Below are 27,984 nucleotides of genomic sequence, written 5' to 3'. Positions count from 1 at the left end.
TACATGTGTAGGTGCATGAATGTGTGTGTGTGTGTGTGTGTGTGTGTGTGTGTATAAAATTCAGTGTGGCACATGAGTGAGATATAAGCTTGGGCACATGAAAAGAGGCCAGTCATGAAGGGCTTATATGGCAGGTTAGGATTATAGACCAAACTAGTCCCGAGAGTGGACAAGAGAACATTAAAAGCTCTGGGGTAAGATAATCAGGTTCAAACGACAAAGGAATGTAACAAATGATCCTTATATTAATAAGAGTATGCAGCTTGTTAGAAAACGCTGAAGTAGATTTTGCTGGCGGACGACAACCCCAGAGTGCATTGAAAGCACTAACCTTGACATTCCACACATAACACAAGCAACACACACACACTTCCCCCACCTGTTCTGGGTGTCCTGTCCATTGAACATGGAGACATTTTAGAAATACACAGCTCTTTTGAGAATGTTCCCCAAGGTTCCTTACCCTTCCCTGGCCCCCAAACTCTGCGATAAGAATCCCCCACCACCCCCAATCAGGAAAGGGGTGTGAGCAGCAGGCAGCCAAAGACTTAGAAGTACCCTGGGCCAAGGGCCAGGGTCTATTTTTAGGACATTCTCTCATTGTCTGTTTATCCCGCAAACTCAGCCTAAAGCGTTCAGGAGAGTGTCATTTGGGCTGGATGGAGGAGGAAAGCGAGGTGCTCCCAAGATGCTCCCGAGGTGCTCCCGAGACCAATGCCAGTAGTAAAGTGATCATCTCTAGACAGTGTTATTTCCTCAGCTTCTCCTAGGAGCTCCCGAAACGAACTGAAAATTTATTCCAGCCCTTTCCAGCCCCTCCCACCAGTTGTAGGAATGTGCTACTTCACAAAGGGAAGATTGTTGATATACTATTAAAGTTTTGTTTAAAGTATGAGTTCTACTGTGCTCTGTTCCAGCGCTTCCTGCTCTAAAAGCAATACTACATTGACAACTGGAAAACAGAGCGCCCCCTAACAGCCTCCGGTCATCTTCCTCCTTTGTGCCTTTCTCCCGCCAAGAGACAATGCGTACATTAACCAAAAAATTTAGCAAACTGTTTTAATCCAGTCACAATGCAAGAGGGACAGTGGTTCGCCTTGTGTCTCGTTTTATATTTTCCTCGAGGGACAAAATAGGTGGCCCCAGGAATTCCACCGGTTGTAAAACGCGCCACAGAAATGCGAGCTGACTAACAGCACCTTAACCCTTTACATCCTGCAGCCTAGACCTGATTTTAAGGACGTCCTTCCCGGGTCCCTTGTCTCCCTCTTTATTCCTCTCCGGCAGCCAGATCCTTCTCGTCAGGTGGCTCTCTAATTTCGCTGCCCTCTCTGGAGCATCCGAGAGACCCAGAGGATGGTCTCCGAGGCGGGTCCAGAGTCCCTTACCGGCAACCGTCACGGTCGTCCTTAAGGACCTCCGCCCGGCGCCAGTAAAGGCGGGTGTTTTGTTCTTATAAGGAGCAAAAAGTTTCCGTGACAACGCGGAAATGAGTAACTCTGTTGCCCAGTAAAGCTGGGCGGGAGGAGTCCAGGAGGCGGGAGCCGCCTTGGTCTAGTCGCCCGCATCCCTGGATCCCCGGCAGCCTGCAGACCCGGGACCACGACCCGCGCTTGGAGCGAGGCCCACTCGGTATCCCTGCGGCGGCCGCGGCCGAACGTAAGTGCGGGGTTCGACTATGAGGCTTTGCTGCCCCCACAAGCTGAGTGTGTGGGATGAAGGGCGCTCAGGGGACGGAGGATCCCCGTAGATGTGCGTGGGAGATCGTGACCAGGAGCTCTGAGGGACGTCTGCGGGAACCCTGGCCGGGACCGACCCCGGGAACTCTTTTAATGCACGCCCAGGAAGTGGGCATTATCTCCCTCATCACTCTCCGGGTGTGATGCACTGGGGTCTCTCTGCCCTCGTCTGCGCCACGGAGCCCCCAGTGCCTTCAGCAATCTGAGAGGCAGGCGGCTTCTGCTTCGGAGCCCCTAGCCGTGCCACGGGTTTGTGCCTAGAGCCGGGACCTTCCATCTCTTAAACCGTGTTGGGTAGCCGAGTCTCAGTCCTGGGAGAAAGGAACGGGAATGACGTTAGTTTCTTCATAGCTTGTCTTGACGCAAGGAGGTTGCTTCAGGCCGGATGAAGCCCCTGCCACTTCCTCTTTCAAGACTCCTAGTGAAGTAGACCCTGCACGTTTTTCTCTTGGGCTGTGTAGTCTATGCCCCATTCTCAAGGCCCACTCTGAGCCTCCCTCATTCTGGCTGACAGGTGAAGAGACTCAGAAGTTCCTAACCCCGATTCCCCGTACAAAATGGGAAAATAGTGACAGAACCAGGGAAGAACTACATTTAGCCTTTTGCCCCTCTACCTAGTATGAGACTGGTCATTCTTGCCAAAACAGAAGAGGCCAGATACTGGTACCATGTAAGCCAATGTCGGGTGGTTTTCTGTTGCCTTTCGGATTTCTTCTCTTTTACAAACTAGCTCTGTTTTGGGAGAGGCTACCAGCTGAACCCAACACAGCTTTGTGTGGCCACTCGTCCAGGTCAGCGGTGAGAAGGGTGACAGAGGCCGCTGTCATTCGCCTCCTGCCTGCCTGCCAGCCTGGTATGCCTAAGTGGCCTTCGTTATTTGCTGATTCCGTGTGAATGTCTGCTGCCCCAGGCATTCTGCCTTCAGATTTTTCCACTTGTGGGTAACCACGTGGTGGTTATATTCACTTTCTGCCTGGATCCCTGAGGAAGATGGGGAGCCCTCTGCTCACACATCTCCCTTTCTGTGGGTAACTTTCTTAGACGCAGCAGTTTAAGGTTCTGAAAGGGGGCAGAGACCTGAACTTTTAACCTGATGCCATCATCCCAAAAATTGTTAGCTCTCCGGGCCAGGAGAGAAACATAAAGGGTGTGTGGGTGAACTTTTTAATCAGAGGGCAAGAAGGTGCCGCACCTTCTGGGAGATAATTGCTCACTGTCTGCAAGATGCCTGGTTTTATGGTTTTCCCTTTTGGGACCCTCTGGGATTAGTGTCAGACGTAGTCCTGTTTGACAAAAGCATGCTTTGTCTCCATGGAGTCAGCGGTATGCACCTGGCATTCTGCAGCCTACAAGAGTGAGGCTGGGCCAGCGGAGAACACTAGCCCAGTTCTCAAAGCCACTTGTCAGGGACACAGTGCTGGCAAACTAAAACCTGTCCAGGGGAGATGGGCTGAGATTATGTGGACAGTGAGGAAGGTACATCTGGTGAGAAAGGAGGGTTACAGCAGATATAACCCAGGGATGAGCTGCACAGGGGTGTGGGTGTGGCTGTCAGCTGTTCCAAGCATTGAAATGGCTTGCTCAGTCTGGCCTCAGAATCCCTGGTTAGAACGGAGATGCAGCTCTTTAGAGAACAGCCATTGGAGCCCAAGGGGAAATGTGCTCGAATCAGTGTGAGCAGAGGTTTTGTGTATGCCTTTGTGTATCCATGTTTGGAGGGGAACGGTACCCCCCTAATAAGGATCTGAGGGTGCTGCAGTCTGCGAAGCTGTAGTAGTCTTTCCAAAAAAAAAAAAAAAAATCGAAATGTAATTCATGCTGAATGTCAGTCCGTCTTGGATGCCCTCATCCAGTCGTAATAGAACTCTGAGGATGCTGAGAGCAGACGGTAGCCTCCAAGGCCACCAGTCCTCTGTGTGAATTGGAATAGGGTCCCCACTCTTAGCAAGAGGATGCTATTTGGTGCCATATAACACAAGGACCTCATCGCCAAGCAGCTGACAGTCATGCATGCTCCTGCAGCCTGGTCTTGAACAAAACACTAACTGAACAATCATTCGTAGCAGTCAATTATTGAGAGTTTAACATGGGCTGTAGAGCTTGCTCGGTGGTTAAGAGCACTGGCTACACTTCCAGTAGCTCCTTTACCCTAACTCTAGGTCCAGGAAACAGACACCCTCTTTTGGCATCCAAGGACCTAAGACATGCAAGTGGTACCCAGACAAACATGCAAGCAAAAAAACCCATATACATAAAAATTTTTTTAAATAATAATAATTTTTAAAAAGAATGGCAGGCTCTTCGAGCTGTGGAAGGGAGGCAGTCAGGAAAGAGGCAAGCCCAGCCTTGATGGTTGATGTGAGGTTTGGCCAAGCATCAAATGACCTTCTTGGTTGCTGAGTGGTGCAAGGTGTGAGGTGGCAGATCCAGTTTGCATCCTGGAGTGGCAGGGATGAGTAAGTGGCACCTGGGTGTGGTGCAGAGGGAAAAGGTGACAACTACTGGCAGGGTGGAGTTTCCCAAGAAGTAGGAGATGAAAGAGATCACACACACGCTGACTTGCTCTTCCAAACCCTCCATCCCCTTTGTGTCCTCTTCCTGTCCCCATGAAATCCTGTTTATGTGCATGTGTCTGTCCCAATGCAGTGGAGGAAACCATTTCTAACACTCCTTCTCTCCGCTCCAACTCAAAGATTGCTCAGCTCCTATACCATCTGTCTCAGCACTTAATTGGAAGGAGCCCTTTATTTTTTTCTTTTATTGGATATTTTATTTATTTACATTTCAAATATTATCCCTTTGCCCAGTTTCCCCTCTAGAACCTCCTAACCCATCCCCCTTCCCCTGCTTCAGTGAGGGTGTTCCCCCACCCACCCACTCCCGCTTCCTGGCCCTGGCATTCCCCTACACTGGGGCATTAAGCCTTCCCAGGACCAAGGGCCTCCCTTTCAATTGATGCCCAACAAGGCCATCCTCTGCTACATATACGGCTGGAGCCATGGGTCACTCCATGTGTACTCTTGGCTGGTGGTTTAGTCCCTGGGAGCTCTGGGGCATCTGGTTGGTTGATATTGTTGTCCTTCTTATGGGGTTGCAAACCCCTTCAGCTCCTTCAGTCCTTTCTCTAACTCCTCCATTGGGAACCCCGTGCTCAGTCCCACGGTTGAGTGTGAGCATCCAACTTTTTATTTGTCAGGCTCTGGCAGAGCCTCTCCGGAGACAGCTAATCAGGCCCCTGTCAGCAAGAACTTGTTGGCATCCACGGTAGTGTCTGGGTTTGGTGTCTGTATATGGGATGGATCCCCAGGAGGGACGGTATCTGCATGGCCTTTCCTTCAGTCTCTGGGAAGGAACACTTTAAAGCATAAGCCATCCAATGATGCTTGGAACCAGCAGGTTGCCTTTAAGCCGGGTGCATCCTATCACAGGCCTTGGCTGCTTATAGCCGTGCCCACTAAGAGGCTGTACCTGCGTGTGCCTTAGAAGAGGCCTCCTGGTAGAATTTCTCCTTTTATGTTTTCATAATGCAGCTTCCCCCCACCCTCGTGTTACTTGTTTGCTTAGTGTTTTGCAAGCAGTAACCCTCAGTTACACATATTTGCATAATGTGGACATCATACAATCTCAGGGTTGTGGGGCTTCTTTCTCTGCTCTATGCAAATCTGTCAGATGCTCAGGTGACCCAGGGAGCCAATGATACCTAGTACAAGACAAAGAAACACAGCCCTTACTTAGCACTGAGGCCCCAGGAGTGAAAAGTAAGGGGAACCACTTAGAACCCCTGATTAAGCCCAGAAGTAAGGGAGGCCTACCAAGGACAGTGTCCCTGTCTGCTGCCTCAGGCCACCTGCCCTGTCCAGCTGGCCTCTTTCTCTCTCTCTACCTGGGGCTACTCTAGGTTCACAATTACTGAGCCATATTAGCAGATGCCACAGAATCAAGATGTGACCTGCACAGGCTTTAGACTGGGTAGGCCTGGAGTCGAGTCTCTGCTCTGTTGCTCTGTAATTGGGCGTTCTCAAATGGTTGAGCACTGCCTTGTCTACTCCAAGTCTCTGTTTCATGTGTAAAATCAGAATAACCCATCTCAGGCATGAATTGGATAAGAAGCACTTAGCACAGTGCCTGGTCCAGGCCATAGTGTGGCTGGTTCAAGCTTCCTCCCAGTTCCCATCAGGCTAACGCTAGGGGATACCTAGATGCAGGGGATCAGAGGGGAACAAGGCCACAGGGACCCAGACTGTCCCATAGGGACAGAAGCTGAGGACAAAGCTGGTGCACAGAAAATAAAGGAAAGCCAGTTTCAAGCTTGTCCCACAGCAGTTGCCCAGACAGGGGATCATCATGGAGAAGTCTCTAGAGGACAAAAGGTCTCTTGAAAGTGTCCACAAGGCCCTCTAGGGTCCTCTTCAATGGTTAACCCCCCTGATATCTTTCTCATAGAGAATATGTCTTCTCTGTGCCCATGTGTCCCACCCGGTGACATCATTGGAATGGAGGCCCCTCAGATGGCATTACTGTTGCCCAGGTAACACCTCCACCTTAAGGCAGACAGGAAGGACATATACCAGCATCAACTGTAAGACGCATGTTCCAGGAAAGGACCCTAGAAGATATAACTACCACAGGTGTGTTTCCCAGGGGCTCTAGAGAGGGCGGGCCTTGGGTGGAAGCTGACTTGGTGGTCTGGGCTGTTGAGCTAGTTGGTTGAGGGTCTTGAGGCCTTAGGTGTGTCCCAAGGGGAAGGCATAGTGATGACTGCTCCATCCTCTTTCTTCTCTGAGGCAGACTGACTGCTTCCATAGCTTGAATCTTCAAGGAGGGGTGTGGAATCGTCTGATGGGGTGGAATGGCACCAGAAACATGATTTTCCCATGGCCTTACTCCATGTCCTTACTATAAGGGTTTTTCACTGATCAAGTAAATATGACAATCAAGGCTCTGTCTTAGGGATTCAGTAGCCTCAGGGAGCTTTATAACCCAAGGCAGGGAAGGGAAGGAATGTGCGAGCCACTCTCTAAGAGGCAGTCAGTTACTTACCACCCTTCTCTCACTGGCCTTGTGGGATCCTACCCATGGTAAATTAGTCCCGTGGAGTCCTCCTTTTATCATTGGGAGCTCTTAACTGGAAGTTAAGGGTTTTTTTTTTTTTTTTTTTAAGATACTTGGTAATTTGGGAGCGGTAGTAGAGAAGGCAGTCACAGCTGCCCACTGTGTCCCATCAAAGGGACACACTGAGGACAGTACTATGCACCCGCTGGACTCACGGCAATTCTGACACCCTTAATTGCTGGCCTGTGGCTTCGGCCTCATGATCTAAGGTGATGCCTGCTGCTGTCCCTTCGGACAGAATTCCTAAGCAAGGGCTGCCATGAGCCAACTCTAGCAATGAAAGATGCAGGTGCAGGCGAGGTGCTCTCCCAAAGAGATGTGGGAAACTAGATGACCTGATGGATCTGTCTCTGCAAGAGCCTCAGAGCCCAAGGCCTTTCAACTTCAAAGGGCCTGATTCAAGTCTGTTTGGCGCAAGTAGACAGAACTTCATATGCTTCCCCGTCGTCCAGCAGGTCAGTGGCTGAAGCAATAGTCCTGATTTTTACGTGAACACAGCCTTTTTAATGGTTCTAACTGAAAATTAAAATAACCTTAGCTGGGTAGACATTTGCAAGGTCACACTTCTACTTGTGCCTCCCCCCCCCCCCCAAAAAAAAACACCACCCATCAAGACCTTTTATTATTTACTATTTTTATTCCTACTAGCAGAATAATCTTTATAGAAAACACCCAACTTTACACACTGAACACCTGTTCCCAGCAAAGCCCGCCCACGACCCTTCACATACATCTGTTTCTCGTCCTCTCAACAGCCCCTCAAGGCGCTTAAGATTTCTAGATAAAAGGAACAGGCTGAGACTTGCCCTATGACCCCAAGACATGATTCCAACCTAGATCTGTGGTCTCCCAGACCTTTCTTTCTCCACTTCAGGAATCTGTGCCTAGACTCCGCAGCCCAGAGACTAAGAAAGTAGCATATTGGATACCACAGCTTGAGGGTCAAAAATGAGAAGCTGGGAGGCAGGTCAATTCCAGGCCTGAGCCTTCAACCCCTACCTACTCTCTGAGCAGAGGGAACTGGTTTCTTGTCCGTTTAATGATGATGCTAACAACTACTATATAACATGTAGGCTATACATACATAGGATATATACAACATGTAGGCTATACATACATAGGATATATACAACATGTAGGATATACATACATAGGATATATACAACATGTAGGATATACATACATAAGATATATACAACATGTAGGATATACATACATAAGATATATACAACATGTAGGATATACATTCATAAGATATATACAACATGTAGGATATACATACATAAGATATATACAACATGTAGGATATACATACATAAGATATATACAACATGTAGGATATATATTGAGATGCTCCCATTGGAGTCCCTGGGGAGAGCACAGAATCCATGTTGACCAAGAGATAGACATCCCATGAGTGAAGACCATTCATGGTTTACCCAGGAGGAGGAACACTACTTCAGAGCTGCCCTGAGCTACCACTGTGGATGCCCAAAGTGGCTGCAGAAGAGTGCCCCACCAGCAGCATGCAACCTAGAGGAATGAATGCTGTCAGCACCGTGATCCTTCCTGTTGAAAGAACCATGAGCTCATAGCACAGTTCCCACGGGAGCCTGTTCCAATAGCCCTCTTCTATAGAAGCAGTCAGGGGTGTTACCTCAAGTTCATGAACAGGTCCTTTGTTTGCTGAGACTTTTGTTCTGGATCTCCGAGGAGGAGGAGGAGGAGGCAGGACAGCACCCCAGGCTAGAAGGGGGAGGCAGAGGATACCAGGCTCCCTCCTACATCCTGACCATCCATGCCCTGTTCCTTCCTTTTGCTTTAACCCAACACATACAATTCCCGGGCCCTGTCAGAAGATCGCCATTCCTTTTCTAATCGACTGTGAGAGGCTCAACAGGTCACACAGTCTCTCTCAGAAGACGCTTCGTGAGTTTCATTCAGTCTCTCCATATCCATATATAAAAGCAGAGGACTCCCTCCAGAAGCACACATCCAATGTTCCACAGATACGCTACTGAGCAGTATAGCACCGTGGGATACTGATATCCCTCCCCTGACGTACTGGGCGAGTGGCCTCACTCCTCTGTGCCTCTGTCATCTTACCTGCAGATGGGTACAAATGCCTTCCTCGGGGATTGAACCTGAGAACGATACATAGAAAGCGCATGGCACAAAGCTTAAGCATCCGTTATCATGCCTTGGTTGCAGCTCCTAAGCCCTCCTAGTGTGTGTCGACGCCAGAAACTTGTCCCGATTTCTCCAGGAGAAACACGTGCTTACTCTGCCTTACTAAGTCGTTATCAAACTCCGTAATCTACCTCTGTTTACCTTCTACGTCCACCAGACTTCCTCGAAGGGCGTGAGGTGGTGAAGACCTTATAAAACTTTCTGTGGGACTCGTTCTTAGTTCTTCTCTGTAAACACTGGCTTGAAGTGAAGGCCTATCAAGACCAAAGAGAACTTACAGCTGTTTCCCGGGCTACATCTGCAAAGGGGTTTGAGTCACTTTTGCTGACATTTGCTGCTCATCAGTTAGCCTTGCTTCTCTGAGTGTAGAGCCCCTCCCAGAAAGTCTGTCTAGGTGTGACTCCAACCGGGGCTCCCCACTCCACTCTAAGAACAACACACGTCTGCTCCTGAGAACAAGACTCCATCCATTCCCTCATCTATTCACATGTTCAGCGAGCATTCATAGCACAGCTGCCTGTACTCAGCTCAGAATCGATTTCGAGAGCCACAGTGGTACTTGTGGCCCACTGGAGTGATGAGGATGCCGGTGAGACTGCTATATCACCAGACTTCCTCCTCTCCTTCTGAGACCTTTAGAAGAAGGGGGAGGAGGAGGAGGAAGAGAAGGGAGAGATAACTTAGTGTGCACAGGCTTTTGAAGAAGGAGGCCATTCACTGTCCCAAAGGAACAACGCAGATGCCATTTTGGAAGCACAACACCGAGTATGACTGTGCAGTACCTCACCAGTTGGCTATAAGCCAAGGAACAGGTGATGGTGTCATTGTGCATGGCAGAGTCAGGACCTCATCCAGTTCTTCTGATCACACACAGGCCCCTCTAAGCATTTACAAAGTATTAAAGCTCTTCCTAGCTGAAGAGTTTTGAGTGTTTCTAGGTGGCCTTTCGGGGGAAGGGTAGAGGTTTGTGCGAGTGAACTTATGAATTTGAGTCTGACACTATCCTTGGGTGCTGATGGGCCAGTCATCATTTATTGTGTTCCTCCGGACCCTTAGGGCATGCCAGGCACGGCCCAAGTAGAGCACACATCATCAGACACAGCCACTTCGTCCTTCATCCCCGTGGCTGGAAAATGATGTGGTATGTTTGCTTGCCCTTGTTGTTTTGCTTTGGGTAACTGATAGGAGATACATGGCTGTGCCGTTACAGATAATCCAAGGAGTAATGTTGATAACTGTTCCAAGCTGGACTGATTAGGTCCTCTGTGCTCCAGAGAGGAGAATGTGTTAGCTCTGACCAGCAGGTATGGGAGGGCAGACAGACAGACTGGCAGCCATTCTGCTCCGCCTTCATCCCAGCACAGGAACCTGAGGTTCAGCACAGGCAAAGGAGGTGACCACAACTCTGGGCTGGCCTCCTTCTCCTCTTTGTTCCTCTTTAAGAAGATGAAAGGGCTTTGAGATCTTTGTAGGTATAGACTACCCCCACCCGTGTGCCTCTCTCTCTCTCTCTCTCTCTCTCTCTCTCTCTCTCTCTCTCTCTCTCTCTCTGTGTGTGTGTGTGTGTGTGTGTGTGTGTGTGTGTGTGTGTGTTCTCGAATGCAGAGATCACTTTCTCTCCACCCATCCTCTCCCTCCTCTCCTCCTCTCTCTAGCCATCTGGGGCCCAAACACTACTTTCAGGTACTGCCTGAGCCTAAGGAGAGTGGGCTGGGAAAAGCCCTTACGGTAGGGGCTTTTCTTTGGCGGCAGAAATGTCGGGGATATGGGACATCCTCCTCTGTGCCCAGAGGTTAGAGGTGCTGGAGAATTCAGACTGGCTGTCTTCTGAGCTGACTTTTGTTCTCATGCTAGGATCAAAAAGAACTGGCTACTGAGCTGTTGGGCACCGGCAATTATCCATCCTCCCCCCCCCCCCCCAGCTCCTCTGGAAGGGGAGGGGAGGAGCCTGGGGAGGAGCCTGAGAGGGCTTTGTTTTCCTTTGTGTTTATTCCTCGGTTCTGCTTAAGCCTTCTCCCTTTCTCTGCGTCCAGCAGCCAACTCTGCTTGGCTTGGGCATCCTGCTTTCACCCTGCAGCCTGCTCTGCCTGCTCCACCAAGCGGGGAGCCTTGGGACGCAGGGTGTGCACAAAACCTCAAGGTGAAAAAGGGTGCAAGTGGGAGCCCTGGCGTGCCCTGGCCTCAAGTCCCCTCCCCCACCTGGTATCTTGAGTGTGTGTGTGTGTGTGTGTGTGTGTGTGTGTGTGTGTGTGTGAGAGAGAGAGAGAGAGAGAGATTCTGCTTGGAGTATTGAGCCAACCCAGTACAAATCTCAGATGTAACTAACAGCTCATTGCTGGGACTCACGGTGCCAGTTTCAGCTTTAGAATTTTTGGAGGAATCCTAGGGGTCTACAGAGCCCCACCCCCACCCCCCCACACACCCCACCCCACCCCACCCCCGCCGCCACTGTGCACTCTGGGAAACTCATGGAGAGAGTGGTCAGTGAAATAGGAGAGTCTGAGTCTGTGCAGCCTTGCTTGGAAAGTGTAAGCTGTGCGTCTTGGGCACTGTGGGCAGGTCCATGTCAGGAACTTTAGAGAACCATGGTGGCAAAGAAGCCCCTCCCTCCCCTGGCCCTGGAGAAGCCTAACAGTTAAGAAATGCAGCTGACTGATGAGGCCAGAGGGAGGGATGTGCACAGGTGTGAGCCTGGAGCTTGAATGACCTCAAGCAGACTGTTCAACGTTAGCACTCTGGCTTCCCACCTGTGAGGTAAGGCTGAGGACGCTCTCCCCCGGGGCTGCAATGTGGGATAAAACACTAAGGTTAGAGGCCCAGGGAACCCACACGTGGGTGTGCCTGTTGCATGTCAGACACACCTATGAGGTGCCCCACCTACAAAGGCACCAGACGCTTGCCTGCATTCAGAGCCTTGGTAAATACGTATAGTGCCCCTTCCCTTGTTCTTTCCCTTCAAATAAGAAGGAATTATCCCAACAGTCAGAGGAATCCAGGAGGCTCCTGGAAATGGTTTGTGGAAGGAGCTTATAGAAGTCATTGGGTAGAGCTTTAGCTTACAGAACCTGAGGCACGGAGTGTGAGACATGCAGGACAGAGGATGATCTGAGGTGACGAGGGAAGCAAGGGATCCCTGAGTGGCTGAGGCCAGGCTCTGAACATAACACCTAAAGCTTTGATCTCATGGAGTGGAAAGAGGACTCCGTTGAAGTGGTGGGGAGAACTTCAGGACTGGAGAAGCAGGAAAGTAGAGAAGCAGGGTACTGGGGAGAGCACAGAGCACCTCACCCCAAAAGCCTGTGCTGTCTCACATGCCATGGGTGCAAACCTAAGGTCAGAGCAGAGATGTCTGGGGAGTCGTTTGCTGAGGGAGAGGAGGCTACTTTCTTGTTGAGACTTGCACCAGTCTCCTGCGGGTGTTGTAACAGGGTATCCTCAGGGCCATACGATTACCTATTCCAGAAGGACTGACTCTTCCTTCTTTCTCCCAGCTCAGATGTCCCTTAATTGACGTAGCATCTCCCATCTAGATGTGTCTGTCTCCCGTTGCTTTTTTCCTCCATCTTATCCTTTCTGTCTCTCATGGATCCAGGATCTCATCTCAAACTCCTTCATCTTAGCACATCTGCAAAGTCCCTTTGTCCCAAGGAAGATCGCTTCAGGGTCCGGTAGGGTCACATCTTCTTGAAGGCTGTCATTCGGTCCACAGGGTGATTGCTGGATTCCAGGTGACCTAACGGTAATAAATGGAAGGGAAGAGGGTGTGGTCAGGGCTCAGGGATGCCGTCCTTCCTCCTGCCCTGACCCCATCCTCTGTCTGTCTGTTCCCAAGAGTTAGTTATCTGTGACTCCCTGTGCGCCATGTCCTCAGAGGCACACCGTGTCCTTCCTCGGAGAGTAACGATTTCCCTGCCATGCTTAATGTGGACACACTGACTAGCAGGAAGGATGGAACCCTCCCGCCAAGGTCCGCAGTGTCCAGGCCCCTGTCCTTCCTGTCCCTTGATGGCCCTGGCCACTCTCATGAACCCAGTTCAGGCAAGAGGATCTGCATCCTGGTGGCTTCCTTGAAGCCCCTCCCTCTTAGAAGATCGCTTTTGGAGATGTGATCTGGTATCTCCTTTGGGTCCAGCGCAGCATCCTCATGTGGGCAACATAGCCTACGACATCCAAGGGATCACCACCGACCCAGTAGGCACTTCCCACTAGCTCCTTGGTGATCTGCTCAGTCAATCTAGGTGTCCTCCAGCTTACATACATGGATTTCTCTGGTCTTTGGGAACCATAAGCCTTTTGTACCATACCCTCTGTTAGTATATACCCTTGGGACTGCAGACTCTTCGAATCCCTGGAGAAGCTGTGTGAAAGAGAGCATCTAGGTAAAGCCTCAGCACCACAGGCCTGACACACAGTCATCCCTCACATGCCGTCAGGATGACAGGGTGGCTGCTAGGCTGAGTAGGAGATATTAGAGTGATATTAGACTAGGGGTTGGGCCTAGCCGGGGGAAGTAGTCAGTAGTTATGCCAAGTCGTTGCTGAGGAGTTTGGAGGCAGGAGCCTAAAGGAATACTTCCTAGCGAAGTGAGGCAGAGAGCAGCAAAGAAGCCCAGCACCGGTGCCACGGAGCTACAGATGGGCGCACAGGCCCTAGTGAACCATTGAACTATCTGACTGGATTCAGGAGGGGTTTTTTTGTTTTTTGTTTTTTGTTTTTGTTTTTGCTTTTTTAATATTTTTTATTAGGTATTTTCCTCATTTACATTTCCAATGCTATCCCAAAAGTCCCCCATACCCTCCCCCTGCCACTCCCCTACCCACCCACTCCCACTTTTTGGCCCTGGTGTTCCCCTGTACTGGCATATAAAGTTTGCATGACCAATGGGCCTCTCTTTGCAGTGATGGCTCTCTAGGCCATCTTTTGATACATATGCAGCTAGAGATAAGAGCTCTGGGGTACTGGCTAGTTCATATTGTTGTTCCACCTATAGAGTTGCAATTCCCTTTAGTTCCTTGGGTACTTTCTCTAGCTCCTCCATTGGGGGCCCTGTGATCCATCCAATAGCTGACTGTGAGCATCTACTTCTGTGTTTGCTAGGCCCGGGGTCCTTTCAGCAAAATCTTGCTAGTGTATGCAATGGTGTCAGCATTTGGAGGCTGATTATGGGATGGATCCCTGGATATGGCAGTAGAGGGTCCATCCTTTTGTCTCAGCTCCAAACTTTGTCTCTGTAACTCCTTCCATGGGTGTTTTGTTCCCAATTCTAAGAAGGGGCAAAGTGTCCACACTTCGGTCTTCCTTCTTCTTGAGTTTCATGTGTTTCACAAATTGTATCTTATTCCTTGGGTATTCTAAGTTTCTGGGCTAATATCCACTTATCAGTGAGAACATATCATTTGAGTTCTTTTGTGATTGTGTTACCTCACTCAGGATGATGCCCTCCAGGTCCAACCATTTGCCTAGGAATTTCATAAATTCATTCTTTTTAATAGCTGCGTAGTACTCCATTGTGTAAATGTACCACATTTTTTGTATCCATTCCTCTGTTGAGGGGCTGTTTTTGTTTTTTTAATTAACCAGTACTTTAAACTTGGAGGACTCTGATAAAAAAAATCTCAATGATTGGCTTCTTTGACCATTCTGAAGTCACAGAATGTGTACTGCGGCCCATTGCCTGCAGGTAAAGCATGTGTCATCCCAATGGCCAATGCCCCCACTACTCCGTCCTCCTTGCCAGCCTGGCTTGTTTACCCCTGGTGTCCTCTCTTGTCTCCTCCCCAACAACCTTGGCTTTACCACCACTGCTCCAGGGAGAGCAACTGAAGGCAAGAAGGGAAAGAACGGAGCGGGAGAGGCAGACAGTAGAGAAGGCCAGGGCCACAAGGATTCTGGGTAAATGAGGTGGGGGGGGCGGACCACACCCTTTCTGCCCACTTTCTCAATTGTTCTGGTTGGTCTTCTTCCTTCCTCTTTCTTTACTTCCTTTCTTTGTCTGCCCCTCCCCCCTCATTTGAGGAGGACTGCCATGGCCCAGCCCCCAACAGTGATATCCCGCCCCATCCCTGTGTGGGTACAGATGAAGAAAGGTCCAGCCAGAGATGCTACAGTAGTGTAGTACCTTGCATCTCCCCCGGCCCTTGCTTGGACAAGGGCCAGCTTTATCAGGCCTTTCTCCTCCCCCATGTTCTAAAATGTTAGTGGGTGGTCTCATGGCAGGCAGTGTACACTGAGCTGAGGTGACTGAGCCCTGGTGCTGGGCCCTGAGTTAGCCAACAGTCAAGTCTGGCAGAGGCAGATGACTGCCACATCTGCATCTGCCATGAGTATCTCCCAACACAGGCTAAGTCAGCAAGTCAGCTCTAAGTCAGCTCTAAGTCAGCTCTCCCTGACAAGCTAGGGGCTGTGTGGTGTCCAGCCCACGTAGGGGGCCTTGGAAGCTGCAGGAGGATGCTTGATTTGCTGTGCTGAACTTGTGGCTGAGAAAGCAGAACCAGTGGCTAGGCTGATATAGTGGAGGGCAGGGCAGTGGTCCAAGCTTGCAGCCATTCTCAGAAGGGGTGATGTGGTTGGCCTGCTCCCAGGGGAAGCTAGTCGGCTCCACACCCCTAAAGAAAGTGTGCGGTTAGAGATATAGAAAGAAAGCCGGGATATTGGGAGGGGGGTGTCTCTACAGGGCAGGCTACCCCCTCCTTGGATTCCAAGACCCCAAACCAAGACAGAGGCCAAAATGGGCTCTGCAGTCAACCGAGCCTTCATGATGCGGTCCTGATTCTCCCGGGTCTGGGATGTGTGAGAGAGAGTAATCCTGATGATATGGTCAGCTGCCACAGCCACGGGTGGCCAGGAGGTGCCTGCCCCCAGGCAGCAGGACGTAATGGACCCACTCGCTCAGTTCCCCCTCAACCTCCGGAGGACTGGAGAGAGGGCAGAGAAAAGGCCAGGCTCAGCTGCGGAGACGCTCACTTATGCTGCAGACCATCTGTGACCATCGGTCCCTTCTGTAAGACAGTAATAATATGGCTGCCAACATCATGTTCTAAAGCTAAACAAACACATGCAGGGTGCTAAGCACTGCCCGGCATGGGTAGGCAACATACAAAGGCCAAGCCTTGTGCCTGGCATGGGATAACACTTGCAGAGTGCTTAGTGTCTTACCTGACATGAAGGAACGCTTAATAATGAAAATATCTTCCTTCCTTCCTTCCTTCCTTCCTTCCTTCCTTCCTTCCTTCCTTTCTTCCTTCCTTCCTTTCTTTTAGTTTTTAGAGATAGGATTTCTCTGTGTAGCCAACTTGTTCTGTAGACCAGGCGGCCTCGAACTCAGAGATCCACCTGTACTGCCTCTGCCTCCCGATTGCTGGGATTAAAGGTCATGGGCCACCCTTGCCTCCATTGAAAACATCTTTTGCTATTCTTCTGCACTGAAATTCCTATTAGACGTCATCCCCTGGGAGGGCCCAGAGAGAACTCCCATTCTACCTCAGCCCCCTCTACATCACCTTCCAGGTCCAACCTATCTCCTCTTTGGGCTTCAGTTTACAAATCTGTAAAATGGGGCTTAGATGAGTACAACTCTAAATTCTGACTTTCTTTGTATTGGCTTTATTTCCCTCACACAGCTGTGAGCCCTATCATCTGGAATTGGAAACTCTGTGACTAGGCACACAGTAGGGTTCAACACGGTCAGGATAGTCTGCTCTTCTTGATTCCTCTCTTGAAGGGTCTAGAACTTAGACAGTGCGGGGGGGGGGGGGGCAGGGGGTAAACCCAAGTAGTCCCCCACCCCCAGTCTACCAGCATCCACCTCCTTCACTCCACTCAGTGAGAAAGCCATCAGATGTTCCTCTTGGCTAGACTGCCTCTCCAGGACTGTGGCTGCTATTGTAATTAATTAGCCAAGCTAATTACATCTGACAGGCTGGAGACCTTGGCAAGCTCCAAAATCCAGCTGTGACACTGCGGGAGCCCCACCTTCCTTCTCCCCAGAGGATACCTCGCTTAGACACCTGGCTTTGGAATGGGTGTCCCTCAGACTTGAGCAGGGGGGGGGTGGGGAGGTCCAAGAACCACCAGGGAAGTTTGCTATAAACACGGGGTGCTGGTCTGTCCCCTGGCATTCCTGATCGGCAGGCACTGAAATGCATCTGTCCAGCAAGTCCCGAGGCAAGGCGGTGCTGCTCCTGGGAGCCTTGCAGAGTCACAATCCCAGAGGGAGGTACTCAGTCACCGACAAATGGCCTGAGATCCTTCAGTGGCTAAGATTAGAGTCATCCATCCAACTCCAGGTGGCAGTAGGATGGTGACGGGGCAGAAAGAGAAGGGCCCGGGCTTGTTACAGAATTCTCTGGAAGAAGGGAAGGGTGTCAATCTAGAGCCAGGGACCTAACCCCACCACCACCCCCACCAATATGGGGAGGGAGCTTCAAAGGACAGGGATAAGGCTCCTCTATGTGTTTTCGTGGCTGTAGTTCACTGGCCTCTTGTGCCCCGGTGACAGCGTGCTTTGTGGCTCTCTGACTCCCACGAGGACTGTAAGGTTTTCCCATCGGGGATGGAGTCTTGCCCATCATTGAGGATCCTGAGCGCCCAGCTGTCTCCCAACACTCAGGTGCTTTGTCGCACAGGCAGACGCAGGCAGAGCAGCCAGAATTCCGACTAGCTCTGACCTCTGGTGTCACGTGACTAGAAAGTCCTTTGAGCTTTGACAAAGCCATCTGTGAAACAGGGATCACAGCCACCTGTTGGAAGGCCATGGTAGTCACTGTGGACAGTGCTGAGCCCAGCCTAGTGAGGGCTCAACAGACAGGAGCTATGTCCAGTAGGGTTTGTTCACCAGAGCCATTGTGTGAATGCTCCAGAGGGCAGAAGTAAGAGACCCCAGTAAATAGGCACCTCGCGGTTCTCCTCTAGGGCCTTGGGCTTCTGACTAACCCCACAGAAAGAGCCTAGTAGAGTACCTGTCCTGGCCACCACATTCACCCAGACATCCAGAGGTCACCATCTTTCTCCAGCCTCTGTACCCCAAGACCTGGCCTTTTGCCAGGCTAAACTTAGCTATTTGAGCCACTCTCCCTGTGGGCTAGGCTGGGGTGGGGAGGAATTTAACAGACTTCCTGTCTGCTTCCTGGCAAGCAAGCAAAAGCCCACTAAATAACCCAGGTTTATTCCCGAAGCCAAGGCCTGCCAACAGATGTCACAAGCCACAGGTGTGGGTCAGTCTCTCTCAAAGCTGACAGCTTTGGAGCCAGCGGAGGCAGACATCCTTGGAATGGGGCGATGCCACCCTTTGGGGAACGGTGTTTGCACATGTAAGTGTGCATGCATGTGCGTGTAATTTTGGTTTCCAAGAGCTTCAGATCAGAACACAAAATCCTCCCTGCCTCCTTCCCCAGGACCTTCAGGGCAGGGGTCCCTATTAACTGGTTTGGGAGGCAGACGAGTAGAGACTTCAATTGCAGCTCTGGGTGGTAGGCACAGAATGGCTACAACCTAATCAGTATCGTGGCCTGGCTCTCCTATGCCGTCCCCAGGGCTCTACAGCACACATGGGGGTTAGCATGGGAAGGAATGACATCTGGGTTAGGATCCCTGGGCAGAAGGTGATGGATAAGTGGGAACTGAGTCAGCAGAGAGCCTCCCCACTCGCTGGAAGGTCCGGGCTCTGAAGGATTCTCCCCATTTGCTGGCGGTGGGGAAGGGACAGGGTGGAAGGAGCCCCGTGCCAAGGAACAGAAGTAGCAGTGGAGTGTTTTCTGCTGCCAAAGCATTTCCCAGTGTGCGTTCCTCCACACCCTGAGACTTGGGCAGGGCTGGTGAGAACACAGGCCTGTGGAGGCTCCTACCTGTGGGACACCTGCTCCATCTGTGCCAGGCACTTACCAAGCACCCGTATGCACTTGACCTCAGCATCCTTGCAAAGGGAGGGCTGCTCTGACCTCTTCAGATGAGGATGGGAGCCCAGAGGAAGTGAGTGGGCCACTTGAGGTCACGCTGCCCTGCCGGGGGTAGAGCTTTGCTCAAGGCCGGGGTCCACTGGCCATCTCCAAAGATGGACGCCTTTGTGTTTGCTGTGCTGTTTGCCTGGTATTTCTGACAAAATTCGTCTGTAGCCCTTATAGGTGCTGCCTGTGCCCTTCCAGAGCCCCCTGCAGGCAGGGGCACGTGTCTATTCTCACCTGTCACCGCTACTCTTTGATAAGAGCAGTTGATCAGTGGCCAGGACTTCACTAGGGCTCTAAGGAATCTCTCCTTATTCAAGCGAATGACACCAGGAACCTCTCTTCTCGTTTGACAGATGCAGAGATGGGATTGGAAAAGCCGAGTCATTTGTCCAAGGTGCCCATGCTTTTCCTAACAATTCTGTCTCTTCCAAGTGCTCTTAACTCCTGAACAAGGAGACTCGAGAGTCGGGCATCCTCTTGCAGGCACGAAGCTTTGCTTGGGTGACCTAGCTAAAGCTCTTGTATGGGGGGAAGAGAACCCTCCAGTCTGGGAATTAGTGTTAGTCACACTCCTCTACTGGTGGTATGTTCTCCCTCCTCAGTTGATACGGAAACTGATTCCTTCCTATGATGGGAGTTGCATGGGTTCAGCGGTGCCCAAAGGCCACTGCCTTGGAACCTCTTACGGTCACCTAGCTAGCTGGCTGCTGGTACTCCATTTAAAGCCCTGAGCCATGAGCCAGCATGAACCAACCAGAGTTCTGTCCTCGGGCCGTCCGGGTTGGTCATCCTCAACTGTTTCTGTGTTGAGGACAACATGACCACACTGTTTCTGCAATTACCCAGCATGCTTTTCCCGGCTCAGGAGTGGGAGGCTGCCCTCGGACACAACCACCACCGCCCCCGCCCCCATCCTACCCTCTACTAGTCTGACGTGTGTACTTTCTCTTATCCCTTGCTTCCTGTGTCTAGAAACCTGTGAGTTCTTCAGAGCTGAGCCTGAACTTGCCTCTTCCTTCCCTGGGGCTAGATCTCCATTCCCAGCCCCTTTGGATCCTGCTGACTAGCGACTTTGACTGCGTGTAGGGGTGGAGCTGTCTGAGTCACATTTGAACAGTAGCTTGCCCTGGAAAGCAGTCAGCGCAGGCTACGAGTGTGTGTCTTCCCCTCGCTGGAGAATCCCACATGCTGATAAACCCCTTTCCCCCAAATACTGCAAGAGTAAGAATTTTTTCATACAAGTTCAAGATCAGGGAACTCTAGCCGAAGAGCCTGGAAATTCCTGTCAGCCAGTGTTGGCTCACCCCAGGAGGGTAGGCGAAGCCCTTTGGGTTCTTCTCTTTGCTGTCCAACAGTCTCAAGATCTTCGCTCTCATTGCAGAGGTCCCTGGAAGGAAAGGGACTGGGCAGGTATGGAAAGGGGTAGACAGTTCATTGCCAAGGCTCCTGCTGAGAGATGAGAGAGGAGAGGTAAGGTTACTAATACAGCAGTGCCTCTCATCCTTGACCTCCCTGTGGTGCCCAAACGCTGAAGGCTGCGTATACTTTGTCTTATCATGCATACCACAAGCATGCAGTGCTCGTGGAGACCAGGAGAGGGCGTCAGATCCCCCTGGAACAGGAGTCAGACAGTCAAGAGTGGCCCCTGTGAGTTCATCAAACATCAGCTCTTTGAAAAAAGGAGCCAGTGCTCTTCACTACCGGGCCACCTCTCCAACTCTAACCCCTTCAGGATGATTTTAAAATACAGATTCTGACGGAGGTGAGGAGTGGGGCTGCAATTCTGTGTTTGTTTTTTATCTCTCTCTCTGTGTGTGTGTGTGTGTGTGTGTGTGTGTGTGTGTGTGTGTGTGTGTCTGTCTGTCCGTCTGTCTGTCTATGTCCTTGCAGAATGGAGGAGGCTATCAACTCCCTGGAGCCAGAGGACAGGTGGTAACTGGGAGCTGTGTGGTAACAGTGCTAGAAACCAAACACACCCTGGCTCTCTGCAAGAGCAGCAACTGCTCTTACCTGCTAAGCCCTCTCCCGGGCCCCTATCTTGTTTTCTGGTAGCCTCGTTGTGTGGGCCAGGCTAACCTTGAGTCCACGGCAATCCTCCTGCCTCCGTCCCCTACATGTGTCAGCCTCAGCTCCATCCCGGCCAGTGCTCTGTATATCACAATCTGAGTTGCAAAGATTGAGAATTTAGCTTTTCTTCCCAAAATTACTTATTTTTAGCATTTTTAAAAAATTTTTTATTAGAAATTTTCTTTATTTACATTTCAAATGTTATCCCCTTTCCTCGTTTCCCCTCTGAAAACCCCCTATCCCCTCCTCCCCCTTCTTACCAACCCACCCACTCCCGATTCCTGGCCCTGGCATTCCCATACACTGGAGTATAGAGCCTTCACAGGACCAAGGGCCTCTCCTCCCATTGATGTCTGACAGGGCCATCCTCAGCTACATATGCAGCTGGAGCCATGAATCCCACCATGTGTTATCTTTGGTTAGTGGCTTTGTCCCTGGGAACTCTGGGAGTACTGGTTAGTTCATATTGTTGTTCCTGCTATGAAGCTGCAAACCCCTTCATCCCCTTGTGTCCTTTCTCTAGCTCCTTCATTAGGGACCCTGTGCTCCATCCAATGGATGGCTATGAGCATCCACTTCTGTATCCCAAAATTATTTAAGTCCTAAAATCTTAATGTTTTAGAGAAACTGTTGAGAGGTCAGGTTCAGAGTTCAAATGCTTTGAACTCCACTGGTGGAGTGACATCAACCCAATGGCTCTGTGGGGATAGTATTATCTTCTTTGTCTAAACCAAGAAACCTAGGCTCAGAGAGGTGAGTTAACACACTCAGCATCACACAGCGTCACTACCCAGTGACAGGACTACCTGGGAACCTGCCCTTCTTAATCACCAGGTTTTATTGCAGGAAGGTACATCCGCTAAACAAAAACCAGTGGAGGCAGAAAGCAGCATTTGGGGCCTCATAGCTCTGGTGGCTGAAGAACAACTTGGCTTAGCTTAAACAGAAAGGGCATCTTTATTGCCTCGTCTGATTGCAAAAACCAGAAGCAACGGTTTCATACACATCTGGGTGTGGGGGTGAGCTTTCCCCTGTGTCAGCAGCAGGTTCCCCTTGGTCGAAGATAAAGAGCAACCCACACTGTAGATATAACCCTGTTATCGACAGCCCTAGCAACAAGGAACACCTTTCTTCCCATTGGCTCACATTGTTCATATATTCGTCACAGAACCAATCGGTGTGGGTGTAACTGTAGCTGTGGTGGAATAGTCTTGTTGTCTTGGGTTTGGCCTCTATGCTCCCTTCTGGATTTGAGCTGTTTATATCTACCTTAGCCAAAGGTCCGGGAGCATAGAAGGTTGGCCCTTGGAGTCAAGAGTGTTCCGGCAGACAGAAGGAAATGTCTATGATACATATAAGCCTTGGTTCTTCCTCTAAGGGTGAACAGGAGCACAGGAGATGGTCACTGGAGACAGCTATCGGCTGAGTGTGAGAGCCAGAACCATCACCAGCTCTTGGGGACGGAGGCTAGTTCAAGGATCCAGGGCAAAAGGTCCTTGAAGGAAACATAGGTGTGACCAGCAGTGTCTTTCTCTGTTCCTAGGACAGAGACTGCAGCTATGGCCATGGAACTCTTCCGGGTCTGTCTGGTCGTGGTGACAGCCATCATTAACCACCCTCTGCTGTTCCCACGGGAGAATGCCACGATTCCCGAGAACGAGGAAGAGATCATACGCAAGATGCAGGAGCACCAGGAGAAGCTGCGCCTGGAGCAGCTACGCCTGGAGGAGGAGGTGTCACGTCTGGAGGCCGAGAAGGAGGCTCTGCGGCAGGTGGAGGAGGAGCAGCAGCAGCTAGAGGCCCACACCGCCTGGGACCTCTGGACCACACTCTGCATGGTCCTCTTCCTGATCATCGAGGTGTTGCGACAGAACCATCAGGAGGGCACCTTCCCGGAGTGCCTGGGTGGAGACGAGGACGAGCTGTCGGGACTAGGGGGCACGCTGCTGCAGGGCCTTCCCCTGCCCAATAGGGCCACCCTGGACCACTTCTACGAGCACTGTATCCGGAGCACCACGGGGGATGCCACCCGCACCCAGGAGTTTGTGGAAGGTTTCGTGGATGATCTGCTGGAAGCCCTGAGGAGCACCTACAACGGGAAAACCGACATGGAATTGGAGGACTTCATCGGCGTGGGCAGCATGTATGAGAACTGGCAAGTGGAGAGGCCACTACGGTGCCACTTGTTTATACCCTTCATACCCCCAGAGCCCTACAGCTTCCACCCAGAGTTCTGGTGCTCCAGCCTTTCAACGCCCCTGGAACGTCAGGGCTATGGCCAGATCAAGGTGACGCTGGCTGACGGGAACCCTCTAGGCTGTGTCTGCGGCAAGGCTAAGCTTGAGGAGGATATGTTGTGTCTCCTCTACGGCAAGAATAGAGGGGCGTGGCCCAGCAGTGCCGGGTGCGGTGAGATGGAGGGCTTGCTGTGTTCCAGAGAGTCCTCCTATCTCGATGTCATGCAGGTCATGAAGTGGTTTCAGATGGCCCTCACCAGAGCGTGGCACCGCATCGCCCACAAGTATGAGTTTGACCTTGCCTTTGGAGAGCTGGACACCCCAGGGTCTCTCAAAATCAAGTTCCGCTCGGGGAAGTCCATGCCTTTCATCTTGACTCCTGTGATCCAGTGTAATGACTCAGACCTGTACTTCATCTTACAACTTCCCAAGGAGCCCTGTGGGGGAGGCCCAGCCTCCAGCGCTCACTGGCTCCTGTCCTTTGCTGTCTATGAGCGAGAGTTCCTCCGGATGACAGGCAAGGCTTTGCCGGAGGGTGCCTGCCACCTGAGCTGTTTGCAGATCGCCTCCTTCTTGCTCTCCAAGCAGACCCGTCTGACGGGTCCCAGTGGGCTGAGTGACTACCACCTAAAGACTGCCCTGCTGCATCTCCTGCTGTCCCGGCAGGCCTCTGACTGGAAGGCCAGCAAGCTGGATGTACGCCTGCAGGACCTCTTCTGCTTCCTGGAGAGGAGCCTGCTGGAGAAGAAACTCTATCACTTCTTCATGGGCAACCACAAGGTGCCTGAGGCTCTGGGTCTCCCAGAGGTTGTGCGCAGAGCCGAGCCTCTCAATCTCTTCCGGCCCTTCGTCTTGCAGCGGACTCTTTACCGGAACACAGTGGACTCCTTCTATGAAATGCTTAAGAACGCCCCGGCGCTCATTAGCGAGTATTCCCTCCATGTCCCTTCAGTTCGTGCCAGCCCACCACCAAAAGCTGTCGTCTCGTAATAGTTTAAGATTTGGGGGTTGAGGAGGGAGAGCCATCCCGTGCGTCGACCTTCCTGGGCCCTGTGACCTCACACAGGAAACACAGTAGATCTAGAGGGAGCCGAGGCTCAGTTTCCCAGGAAGCCAGGCCCTACAGAGTGAAGGAAACAAGAGTTACAACTAGACGCTGGTTTGCCTTTCCGCCACGGGGGCTTGTTGGTAAAACCATTGTTTGGGTTTGGGTACCAATCGTTTGTAGCTTAGTTTTAGATCACTATGAACGGCCAAGACAGTGACCACACAGTCTCTAGGGTACTGAGTTAGAGAGAGCGCAAGCACTGACCAGAATGCAGTCCTTTCTGTAGCATAGTCCGTTCTGTGTTCCATAGCAAAGAGGAGCTACCAGGATGGTGCTGGGGATCTGAGACCCAGCACTGCACCCCAGGCGTTCCAGGCCCCAGCCATCTGCAGATGAATCTTGAATGGGGACAGATGTGGGAATTCACAGCCTTGGAACCGCATCGTGCACAGTAATAGAGGTCCCACAGTGGCTGAGTTGGCTAAAAGAACCTGCCAGAAGGCTAGGGGCCTGGTGGCTAATGTCTCCACTACAGAGAAGTGGGGCCTTGGTGGTGGAGTGTCTAAAGCTGGCCAGTTTCTCAGGCACACATCTTACTCAGGTGCATCCCCTGCTGCTCTACCCTTGTATGGGGTCCCAATCACAGTGGGTGCCATTTACCACACTGGGTGCTGGCCCAGAAGCCCCTCTCCTCTCTCCGTTGCTGGTCTTACCAGCCAGCAGTATGGCAGAAGGACACAGGGACAAAGTTCGACCCACTTTGAGGAAAGCTAGAGATCCCTGGGACAAGGGTTAGGATATCTCTAACCCATCTTGGGGTCCTGGTCATAGGGAAAGGTGAGCTTATAAGCCACAGGCACTATGAAAACCCAGCTCTGGTCCTCGGACCCCGAGCATCTCCCAGTTCCTAATGCCAAGAGGGCCTCACCCAGTGCCTCCAGTCTTTTCTGCACACGCCATGGTGACCTCGTAGCTGACCCAGACTTAAAGAAGGTGGTAGAGGCTGGGCTCACTGGGGATCTATATGAGTCGTTCAAGCATAGCCTGGTTACCCAAAGGAGCGTTGTGAGCCCCAGACAAGACCAGAGCCTGAGGCTGGACTCCAGGACCCAGCAGCTTCTTTTCCACTTGACCTTGACTGTCTGTTTGGGATTTCTTCGCCACATCTCCTTAGGAACTTTTACAGTGGGCCAAAGAAGAAACAGTAAGAAAGAGGTAGCGCCTGCTAGCCTTCCAGAAGTGCAGGCATCAAAATCAGGCTTCCCTTCGCCCCACACGTGCCTCCTGTGGTCTCAAAGCTCTCCAGAAGATAGACGATTTTGCCACCAGGGTTAAGTGGTGGTGGAGAGGATCTGCTGGGTGCACAGAAGCCAGAGGCAATAGGATACTTGAGTACCGGCGGTGGGGGTTAAACTGAGCATGCGCGGTCCTGCCCCTCCGCAGCTCCAATTGTCACCCTAGCACCCAGTCATGGAGCCTACTCAATGTGCAGCTCTGTCAACAGCCCTAAGCCGCCTCACCCGAGAGGTACCTTCCAGAGGGGAGGCAGATGTCCTCATTGTCACCTGTGCCTTTCCTGGCTCACTCATATCCGGCTGTGTTTCCAGGAGTGCCCGGCAACCAAGAACCAGCCTCCAGAAGCCAAGACCCAACCTGAGCCTCCTTCAGCTTCCCCTTCGCTTCCAGGGAAAGATCACGGGAAGGCCATGGGCAGAACATCAGTGGCTCCTTGTCTGCTGAGCACCCGGGCAGGACAGGAGACTGTCCCACACCAGGGCTGCTTTGGAAGCAGCAGGGCTCTTAGGGGTTCATGCTGCCTTGTTTGTATTAAAAGAAGAATTAAATTCTTGTAAGGAGTAGAGTTTGCTTTTTACTTCAGGGACTCTTTTAGAGCAGAGCTGGGGACCAGGGTAGATTTCCTATAGGCAAGCAAGGCTTACACACACACACACACACACACACACACACACACACACACACACACACACACACACCACCACTGTTTTATTCTTACGCCTTTGGGAAATTTACTTAAAATAACAAAATGGAACATGCTTCCCTTTGAGGCAGCTCATGCACTGCCTGCAGGCTCCCCCAAAGTGCCTTTGAAAGCCAGCTGCAGGGCAGAGTCCAGAACTAGGCCTTATAGAGCAGGTCTGTGCAAAGACATGAGACCCTGGAAGAAATGAGGAGCCTTTGTTTTTTGAAGAGTGTCTTGAAGCCGGAACTCTCAGTCCTCTGAACACATGGGACCTTTCCACAAAGGACAACCCCCCTATCCCGACCCCATTACATCAAGGTCTTCCTCTCCCCTCCCAAAGATGCTGGACAGCACTGGCATCTCCCCACTTGCTCTGCTGTTGGTCTCAGGACCACGTTTGCTATTAGTAAGGATAAGCTACATAGGGATATGAACTTGTTTGTGTTGGGAGAAGAGTACTATGTCCTCAAAAGTCCGGGTCAGGGCCTGGGGAGATAGCTTAGTAAGGCACCTACCACACAAATACAAGAATCTGAATTTAATCCCCAGAGCACACATGAATAGCCAACGTGGTAATGAGCACTTGTAATCTCAGACAGACAGACAGACACAGACAGACAGATAAACCTCCGGAGCTTCCTCGCCTCACTGACCCATAAGACGTCCTGTCTCCAAAACAAGGTAGACCATTCCCAAAGAGAGACTTGGATGTTGTCCTATGGCCTACACATACACACACCCTTTCCACACTAGGAAGCTTTCATTACCGTGGGATAACTGGAAACGAACTACTAAAGAAGAAAAGAGGTTTGTATAGCTCACCACTTAGAAGGCTCTAGGTTCCAGATCGGATGGACATCTGTCGAGGGTGGCATGTGGGAGTACACTGCTTTGCTCCAGGTAAGAGCCAGGCTGAGGCTCTTAACGCTAACCTTTGAGAGAACTAACCAGAGTCCAGTTAGAAACATCTTGATCTCCTTTAAGGACCCCTAATTTGGAGTTCTCTCACTAGACTTAACTTCTTAATGTTGCTATACCGCCATGCAAGTCTTCCAAAGCAAGAGCCTTTGGCAGGTGTGGACTGGCAACACCACCCAAACTCTAGTTCCCTGGAAAGAGCTAGCACGTTGGTTCATTATCCAAGCGGCCTCCCAAATCACGCAGAGAGCTTGGCTGGTTGCCTTGAACCTGCATGGTGCACCGAATCCAATCTGAAGTGACCAGGTAAAGCTCTAAGCATCCCTCAGGTGGTACACTTGAGGAAAATCCTTACTTCATTTCTAAAAAAAACAAAAACAAAAACCCAATGGGCTGCCTTCTTGAAAGACAGGCCTGAGGGAGGCTGATCTGGTCAATATGGTCGGTGTGGTGCCAGCTATACCACGGTTTTTCCCTGAGCACAGCTACAGTCTCACAAGTGAGCAGGGCAGCAGGTGGCTGGGAGGCACTGATTCCTGGCAGGTTGGTACAGATCTGAGAGCACTGACTGGGAGCCTGATGCCTAGGAGACACTGCTCAAGACAGAAGTGAATAGGACCTTGGGAGGGAAGTGCAAGGTGACCTTCCAAGTTCTATGAAAGGCACACCCAAAAAGGTGGGGGTGGCTCAGTTGTTAGAAGACCTGCCTAGCATGCGTGAAGGGGTTTGATCCCCAACACCACATTAACTG

The 27,984-nt window shown here is 51.2% G+C and overlaps 1 protein-coding gene across 3 annotated transcripts, besides 1 other annotated feature; it reads left to right on the top strand.

The window, feature by feature from the left end:
- The first annotated feature begins 1,459 nt into the window (after positions 1-1,459).
- Itprip (inositol 1,4,5-triphosphate receptor interacting protein) lies at positions 1,460-26,193 on the top strand. 3 transcript variants are annotated; one of them, NM_001362459.1, is made up of 3 exons: positions 1,460-1,659; positions 6,183-6,367; positions 22,593-26,193. In NM_001362459.1, exon 3 carries the CDS (start codon positions 22,609-22,611, stop codon positions 24,274-24,276), a length of 1,668 nt encoding a protein of 555 aa, NP_001349388.1. In that variant the 5' UTR covers positions 1,460-1,659; positions 6,183-6,367; positions 22,593-22,608; the 3' UTR covers positions 24,277-26,193. The 3 variants fall into 3 exon arrangements, with proteins under 3 accessions (NP_001349388.1, NP_001001738.2, NP_001349387.1); NM_001001738.3 differs by lacking the exon at positions 6,183-6,367 and having other exon boundaries at positions 22,598-26,193; NM_001362458.1 differs by lacking the exon at positions 6,183-6,367.
- Positions 10,187-12,324: an enhancer, noted in NCBI's record as "VISTA enhancer mm324". NCBI's record gives its function as "enhancer in: nose[4/11]" and the evidence as "EXISTENCE:transgenic organism evidence [ECO:0001131][PMID:17130149]".
- Positions 26,194-27,984: the final 1,791 nt, after the last annotated feature.

The sequence above is a fragment of the Mus musculus genome, chromosome 19, assembly GCF_000001635.26.
Source record: "Mus musculus strain C57BL/6J chromosome 19, GRCm38.p6 C57BL/6J".
NCBI lineage: Eukaryota > Metazoa > Chordata > Mammalia > Rodentia > Muridae > Mus > Mus musculus.
The sequence above is the reverse complement of the archived record's forward strand: the minus strand, read 5'-3'. Positions and strand labels throughout refer to the sequence as shown.